Consider the following 7,963-nt stretch of genomic DNA (forward strand, 5'->3'; position numbering starts at 1 on the left):
GTTAAGGCACACGGTGGTGCACGTACAGCCCCGACGGACAGCAAGCCCCAACCTTCCCCTGGCCCCAGCAGCCCGGCCCAGGGGAGGCGTCAGGGGCCCCGGGCAGACCTGGCCCCGATGCGGATGTGGGAGCTGAGCTCAGCCATGGCCACAGCGTGTGGTCTCTCGGTGGGGAGTCCTGCACCGAGGGGTGCCAGCAAGCCCCGAGCAGCGTGGTGGGCACAAGCCCAGAGCAGCATGTGCAGGGCTGTCCCAGAGCAGAGCCCAGGACCTCACTCCTGGTTGGGGTTGGGCTTGATAAGGCCGTAAGCCAGAGCCTGCGCCAGGCTCTCCTTGGCCGCCTGGGCTACACGTGGCTTGTCCTTTTCCTTGGCGAGCACGGAGAGGATCTCCAGCATCTCGCTGGCGATGAGCTGCTCGGCCACCTCTCGCTCTGCTGCCATCATGTTCATCACTACCACRGCCCCACGGTGCTGCAGCTCCACGTTGGGGCTCAGGAGCAGGGCCTGCAGGATCTCCAGCCAGTGTGCTGTCTGCCGAGGGGGAGAGCAAGGCCTTGCTGAGCCTGCAGTGGCAGCAGAGCCAGCTCCCCTGCACTCCTCCCAGCCCTTCCTCCTMTACCCAGGGAGCCCTGTTCTCCCTAGAGCAACGGTCTCCCCTGCTGCCAGGCACTCACCACCTGGGGGATCCTCTTGCAGATGGGGGGGTGCAGCGCCGTCAGCATGGCCAAGGTCCCCGAGGCTGCACGCCGCAGCTTCTCATCCTCTTCCCCGCTGTACAAGACCATCAGCTTCAGCCGGTCGCTGCCCTCGGCCAGGAACAGCTCCTGCACCTGCCAGTGAGAAGAGTGCTAGAGTCACTGGGAGGCCAGCACAGGCACCCAGCACAGTCCAGGCTGGACTTGCCCTCACCTCCTTGCTCATGGCCATGTTGCACATGCACTCCGTCGCAGCCAGCCTGATCAGCTCGTGCTCCTCAAACATGTAGCCCTCAATCATGGGTACRGCCTTCTCCTTCAGGATTTTCTGCCTGCAGCAAGACACATATGCACTCCCACTCCAGTGTTCCCCCACCATTCATACTGGCCAGGAAAGCGCGCCTCCAAGCCAGGTAGGATCATGGCCCTCTTCCCTTCCCAACCTAGCCCAGCGCTGCAGCAGCCCCACAGTCCCTACCGCAGCCTCTCGCTGATGCCGGCCAGGTTGGTTAATGCCATCAGACCCTCAAAGTTCTCCAGACCTGTGCGCTGAAGGTGCAGAAGGCTTACAAGGGGCCGGACCACCTCGTAGATCTGTGAAGGCAGCAATGCAGAGCTCACACCCTGAACAAGGGGGCAGAGACTCCATTCCCAGCCCWCAAGGCAGRGCCCAGGCATCTTGTCCTCTCAYAGGGAGCRAGCACACTTTGAGCACAGCATATGGCAGAGGCTTTCCCACGACCAGGCCCTAGGCAAATGAGCAGTGGAGGTCGCTCCATCTCTCCAGAGAAGGCCAGTCAAASTCACGCTGGAAGTTCAAACAGTGCAAATTATCAGCTAAATAGTYTTGTGGCCTTTAACTCCAGGGTTGCCAAGCTCCTTCCAGACAGGCAAGGAGGAAGAGCTGAAACCCACTGTCTCCTGGGTCTTGTGTACAGTAGCCTTGGCACTTCCTGCCTGGGTAGCCACTGCTCGCCCTGCTCAGGCTGATGCCTTCCAGGAGCAGGCGCACACTCTAGCTTCAGCAAGTCTCCAACAGCAGTTTGGGCACACAAGGKTGATGAGCCCTTGCATTAGTCCTTTCCTAGCTGCTGTCCCCATRCAAACCCCTGCACACTGCCCTGACTCCCCACAACAGGCCTCTGCATGGCAGACTTGCCCTCCCAGCCCACAGTGGCTGCACTGACCCGTTCTCCAGGAAACGCCATCTCAGGGTTGGAYGTGATGGTGATCTTTGCCAGGGCCTGCGCAGCCTTGGTCTGCCCCACTTCAGTGCCCTCCAGGGACAGGGGAATGAGAGCCTGCAGAGATGCAGCAGCCAGGTCACAGCAGCCCCAGCTTTCCCAGGTCTCACATACAAGGGAGCCAAACCACAGTCACAGTCCCTGACCACTGGTACCATGGGTAGCCAGTCTCAGCAACCCCAGCCCTTCCCTGCGCCCCTCTGTGTGGGGCATTGCACCACGGTCTATCATCTCACCTTGCCTCCTCCTTGTGCAACCACACCACCACGGTCCTCCGCCTCCTCCACCAGGGCCAGGAACACCCTATAGACAATGCGGGAGTAGCTGGAGTCAGGGACTTGCTACAGTTGTCCCTCAGGGTCCCAGTGCCACCTGAACACCAGCATCAGGCCCAGGCTGCTTTGCAGTGCACCGGCTCTTGACTACCACCTTTCTACATCCAGAAGCTTGGATTCCCCCATCCAGCCACCACAGAAACCCAGGCTTGCAGGCAAAACACCAGCCTCAAAGCCCATCTCTCACCCCACCAATCACCTGCCACGCACGGCCATACCTGGAGATCAGCTCCCGGCAGGAGCTGGTTAGTGCTGGATTCTCACTCTTCACCATGCAGGCAAGAGCTGACACTACACCAGCTGCCAGCAGCTTCTGCACCCGCCGCTTCACAAAGTCTGGCTTGTCCTGCCCCAGAGACAGGGTCGCTGCTCAGTTCAGACTTACAACCCAACTCGCCACCGCTGCTTGACACCCAACATGTAGCCACTCACTGCAAGGCCTCCAACCCCACTGATGAAGGCCCCCCAGACTGTTCATCCAAACACGCTATCCCTACCTGGGACACTGGGCTCTGTCCCACCCATGCACTCTCCTCCAAGGTTAGGGCTCCCTGGTACCTCCTGAGAACAACCCGTGCCCTCCTCACCTTAGGGTGCTGCTCTGGAATGTGCTGTTTGGCATACTTGGCCAGCTCCAGCATTTGGGGGTCTGGCTCCTCATGGTCATAGCTGTTGGTGCAGTTCACTAGTGTAGAGGCTACTGCATAGAGCACACTCCTGTCCTCCGACTGTGGGGATAACAGGACACTCATCACACCCATGACACACAGAGGATAAGCAATGGCTTGAGCCTCCTCAGCACCATGGGGCATCAGTCCTTCCACACAGCCAGTCACAGTCCCACAGTGTGACCTCCCAACCCTTTCCAGCAAGAAGGGCACTTGAGCACATTTTCCCAGTACCACTGTGCTCACCAGTGGTCCCTCGCTACAGCCCTGCCACACTCACCTTGGCCAGGTGGAACATGGCCTGCATTGCTGCCTTGTCCTCCACAAACTCCTCCTTAACATCTGCATCAAAAGTGAGGTAGGCCAGGCCCTCCACAGCCCAGCGCCTTGTGCCCGCATCAATCGTCTCATTACACAGCCATCTGGGAGAGGGTCACAGTGAGGCCACACTGCAGGGCACCTGCCCCAATCTCCCCRACAGACTCTGCTGTCTGCAGCACTCACTTGCGGCACTGCTTGGCCAATTTCATCGTGGAGCCCTCAGCAAACTGCTTCATGCTGAAGTCGGTGCCTCCGGCAGACCCCAGTTTGCAGAGACCCTGCAGCCAAGAACAGGGTGTTAGAGCAGGAACAGCCACACCACTGTGCCTGTGACAGCCCCACACTAGGGACGAGACAGTGCTGTGGACCTGTGGACCTTGCAGTCACAGCCCAACAGAGCATCATCCAGCATCCAAGCACAACTACTCCTCCCCGTCCTGCCATGCTCCTATTGCACTCACCACCAGTGCACGGATGCGGATGCTGTCCCTCTCGCTGTGCTTGTATATCTCTTTGAGTAGACTGACACCGTTGGCAGTGATGAAGGAGGCACGCTTGGCCTTGTCGGCAGCGTGGATCAGCGCCTCCACAGCTACCAGCTGATGGGCCTCACAGACAGAGGCGCAGAGAGACAGCACACCATCCATGATCCCCTCCAGCTCCAGCACCCTGTTCCCAGCCTCTGASGGGCCCTGCAGCAGGCATGACACTGTCTGTATGGCCCGCAGCTTTCCAGCCAGCTCATGCCCCTCAAACCAGCTCCTGCAGGAGAAGAACACCAGAAGAGAAAAAGCTTAGCCTGTCTACTGCTTCCAGCCACAAGCAGCCCTGCCCTGCTGGATCCCCAGCACAGCAAGTCCCTGGTGGGTCTGCCCATCTATTCGTATAGCTAAGCACAAAAGGGCCTGGGGATAGAAGTGCTGCTGCTTCCAGGAGAGGCAGGGTGTGTGCAGCACACACCTGGGGCACTCAGAAGGCTGCTGGCTTCAGAAAAATCAAAGCCCCCTCCTGCCCCCAGGGAGGTGCTGGCTCACTTCACATATTCCTCGCATAAGTGGTGGAAGTTCTCCCTCTCAGCATCACATTTCAGGTCACCGTAGAGCTTGCTCAGCAGGACAGAGGCACTCATTCGGCTGTTCTCCGTCACGGGCAGGCTGTCCTGAGCCCCACACACTGTGCTTCCCACCTCCAGGATCTTCTTCAGGCCTAGGAGGACATGCAGGTCAGACACCCTGGTAAGGAGCAAAAGAGGGTGCACAGGACCCTGGCACCTGCAGAGCCAAGGCACATATCACCCCGAAGCAGAGGGTTGAGACACCCTAGTGGGACACTGCAGGCTGTGCTTCACTCACCCTGATCAATCACCCAGAGACTCAGGCTGTTATTGGTCTCTTTTGGTGACTTCCTGGGCACCACTTTGATGAGCAGGTTGAGGGCATTGTCCCGTCCATGYGCAGAAGCCCCTTCCAGGGCTAGCAGCTCCAGGAGGTGCTTGATCAGCAGCTTCAGATCCTTGGAGGAATCTTCCAGGAGAAACAGTGCCCAGTAGTCAGTGCACTGTACAGGGGCCTCACCCCCATTACAGCAAGGCTGGCAGGAGATGCTGCCATAAGCAGGGATCCCAGCTCCCAGCTCAAGGCTATATTAATCATGGATCTGAGTCCTTGGCTCAGCAGCAGGGAGCAGCATCAAGCCAGGCAGATGGAGAAGAACCCACAGCCCACTACAGCTCAGCACCTCCCCACTGCCACATTAGCCAGCTGGGGCAGGCAAGCACTCACCCAGCACCACTGCATCCTCCTTTCCACGGAAGTCCTTCTGCATCCCTTCCTTCAGRGAATCAAACATCACCTGCAGCAGGTTGCAGGCAGCCAGGGACACCTGTTCATGCTCCACACCTAGCACTGCTGAGAGACGAGGGGCACCCAATTCCGACAAGATGGCCATGGTCTGCAAGCACAAGCACAGCTGTCTGCTGGAGACTTCAGGAAAGCCTTAGCACTCCCCAGCACCATCTCCAGATGGTTCCATGTCACAACAAGGCTCCCGCAAGCTTGGGCCTGGCGGGGTGACAGCTGAAGGCTCCACTGCTCAGCTGGGCTGCAGTGAGCCATAGGCAGAGGCCAGCCACGCTCCCCTGTCTGACACTTCACAGCAGCCCAGATACCAGTCACCCTGGGCCAGGCCCCATCATACAAGAGAAACTATGACATGACCTACCCGGGAGCGATGCCCGGAGCACAACCCCACCAGGGTGCGCAGGGCTGCCAGCATCATGTCAGCTTTGGCCGTGTCAAGGAGCCGTGTCAGCAGCCGCACACCATCACTTTGGAAGATTTTCTCTGCTCCAGCCTCCTCCCGTGCCAGCACAATCAGGTTCTGCGCAGCCTAGGAGAGCCGAGTCATGTTTGGGGCACCAACCCACTGACTGGGGCAGGTTAGCTGCAGAATGTGGCCCACTGTGAGCAGGTAACCTCTCCCACAGGAACCTGCCAGACCACCAGGGCAGCCACAAGCACCCGCCTTCCACACCCAACCCTTGCAGAGCATGTTCTACCACCACAGGGCAGCACAGATCCGCCAGCAGCATTGAGCCAGGAAGGGTAGTTCTTCCCCTCCTTGCCTTCCATTCAAGCAACATCTCTCCCTGCTCCCTAGAGTTCAGACCTTTTGCTTCTTGTCTGCATCCTTTTCTTCAGGATCCAGTAAGATCTGAAACATCTGGTCCACCTTAGAGTCTGTGCAGGACATTGTCTTCATCTAAGAGATCAGAAACAGCAGCTCAGCCCTCACCATTCCCCTGAACAGACTGCACCTGCAGGAGTTCACAACAGCAGCCCACAGCCAGCCCTACTGATAGTCTCCCCGGCTCACCTTCTCATGCATGCTGCTCCCCAGGGTGCGCAGTGCCTCCTGAAAGGCCTTGTTCTTGGGCTCCAGGCTCACACACCTCTGCAAGTCACTGATAGCCTGGTCTAAACGGCCCAGCTTCTGCAGCGCCTGGCTTCGGCGGAACAGTGCCTTCATGTCCCGTCCGTCAGCTTCAATGGCTGAGGACAAGCAAGAGATGTATCACAGATCTCTTGGACTGCTCCACTCTGCCTCAACAGGCACGCAGCGCACAGAGACCAGTCTCCTACTAGCCATACCCTGACAGTACCTTTAGATGCATCAGCTTCTGCCTTAGCGTAGTCTTCCTACAGAGAAAAAAACAGTGAGAAGGAAACGGCCTGCCCCATTGCCCAGAGATAGACATACAGGTCACATTCACCCCAGCTTGAGGGCAAAGTCAGCACCAGGCTCTTTAGAGTGTAGGGAAATGACCATGGTGGTTTGAGGATGGAACCAGTCACTGAGGACAATGAAGCAGTACGATATGGCATCTTGCTCTTCACAGGAACATAGACTTCACAAGGGTTCCTGAGAAGCCACATGCCCCTACCTCCCCCGAGGCCCTTTGAGTGCCCACTGTGATGTTGCTCCCTGTCCATCCATGCTTCCCACTTCTTTCAGAGATGGTTCCATGCTAGCAGACTAGAGACACTGCAGCTGTCTGGGGAATAGACCCAATGCAGAGCATCTATGCACCTTTGACATGGACAGTAGTGTCCTGCCCAGGCTTGGACAACCCACAGAGAAGTGGGACAGCATCAGACAGGCCAGGAAAAGAGATGAGCAGAGGAAGCATGTCAGGTGGCCAACACAGGTAGAAGGATGGGTCCCAAGGGCTCTAGAAAACATCTGTTTCTGCAGCATTAGTTCAAGAAGATGTGCCATTTGGCCACCCTGGTCACTCTATTGTGCTACCAGCTGGCATAGAGAGTTACATGTCTTGCAGGGAGGGACAGGACAGTACCATGCAGCACTGAGCTAGGGAGCCAATGCAACATGCCAGCCAGGCTCAGGGCCCTCCTGACAGCTCTGACACCAGCAAGGTCCTGGTTGGCCCCCTGTGGCCAAAGAGTGGAGATAAGCACCCGCTGGACATCACCCTGCAGAGGGACTGACGGGGGCTCCCCGCACGTGCGCCTGGCTGGCAGAGGCTGCAGCAGCCAGGACAGTGCGCCAGCAACGCGCCCTGGCAGGCTGGCCTGGGCAGGTCAGTTCTTGCAGGGCGCACGGTGACGCCCTCCCGCCCCYGCTCTCACCAGCTTCAGGTAACAGGCAGCGCGGTTGCGGTGCAGCACGGCTCGCTCCGACTCGGCGTCACAGAGGCTCAGYGCCTGCGTGTAGGCGGCGAGGGCTGCGGCGTGGTCCCCCGCCTGGAACAGCGCGTTGCCCTGCTCGCGCAGCTGCCCCGCCGTCACCTGCGAGACCAGCACCGGGGTAGCACACGGGTGCTAAGGGGGTCCCTGGGACACAGCCCTGACCCACCCATGCTGCGCGGGCCACGACCCGCCACAGCGCCCCAGGGATGGGCCCCGGACAAGCTGCATCACCCCAGCTGCCCCCGGCATGGGGCAACGACAGCTCCCAGGACAGACCCCCACGGCCCCGGGGACGGGCCCCAGCGACCGGGGATGGCCCAGGACAGGCCCCCGGGACGGGACCCCTCGCCCGAAGTGCTCGGGACTGGGGACGGGACAGACCCGCGGGAGGGGCCCCAACGGCCGGGGCCTGCGCCTGGGCCCGGCCGCGGGAGGGGCCCGGGGCGGGCCGTCGGGATGGGCCCTCGTCCCGCAGCGGCGCGGTGCGGCC

The 7,963-nt window shown here is 59.6% G+C and overlaps 1 protein-coding gene across 1 annotated transcript in view; it reads right to left on the reverse strand.

Annotated features, from left to right (window-relative positions):
- Positions 1 to 6: 6 nt before the first annotated feature.
- UNC45A (unc-45 myosin chaperone A) overlaps positions 7 to 7,963 on the reverse strand; it is an 11,901-nt gene continuing 3,944 nt past the window's right edge. The window contains exons 2-20 of the mRNA XM_085301592.1: positions 7,414 to 7,605; positions 6,426 to 6,462; positions 6,140 to 6,315; positions 5,933 to 6,025; positions 5,486 to 5,653; positions 5,047 to 5,215; positions 4,618 to 4,788; positions 4,300 to 4,471; positions 3,727 to 4,027; positions 3,449 to 3,543; positions 3,225 to 3,366; positions 2,864 to 3,004; positions 2,495 to 2,622; positions 2,178 to 2,244; positions 1,885 to 1,998; positions 1,176 to 1,291; positions 912 to 1,029; positions 677 to 832; positions 7 to 533 (exon numbers count right to left, since the gene is read on the reverse strand). Of these exons, the coding sequence (XP_085157718.1) occupies positions 273 to 533; positions 677 to 832; positions 912 to 1,029; positions 1,176 to 1,291; positions 1,885 to 1,998; positions 2,178 to 2,244; positions 2,495 to 2,622; positions 2,864 to 3,004; positions 3,225 to 3,366; positions 3,449 to 3,543; positions 3,727 to 4,027; positions 4,300 to 4,471; positions 4,618 to 4,788; positions 5,047 to 5,215; positions 5,486 to 5,653; positions 5,933 to 6,025; positions 6,140 to 6,315; positions 6,426 to 6,462; positions 7,414 to 7,605 (2,817 nt within the window). The 3' untranslated portion in view covers positions 7 to 272. The remainder of the gene's footprint in view (positions 534 to 676; positions 833 to 911; positions 1,030 to 1,175; positions 1,292 to 1,884; positions 1,999 to 2,177; positions 2,245 to 2,494; positions 2,623 to 2,863; positions 3,005 to 3,224; positions 3,367 to 3,448; positions 3,544 to 3,726; positions 4,028 to 4,299; positions 4,472 to 4,617; positions 4,789 to 5,046; positions 5,216 to 5,485; positions 5,654 to 5,932; positions 6,026 to 6,139; positions 6,316 to 6,425; positions 6,463 to 7,413; positions 7,606 to 7,963) is intronic.

Source organism: Rhea americana, unplaced genomic scaffold (genome assembly GCF_003343005.1).
Source record: "Rhea americana isolate MKP2758 unplaced genomic scaffold, rheAme1 scaffold_178, whole genome shotgun sequence".
In the NCBI taxonomy this organism is placed as follows: domain Eukaryota; kingdom Metazoa; phylum Chordata; class Aves; order Rheiformes; family Rheidae; genus Rhea; species Rhea americana.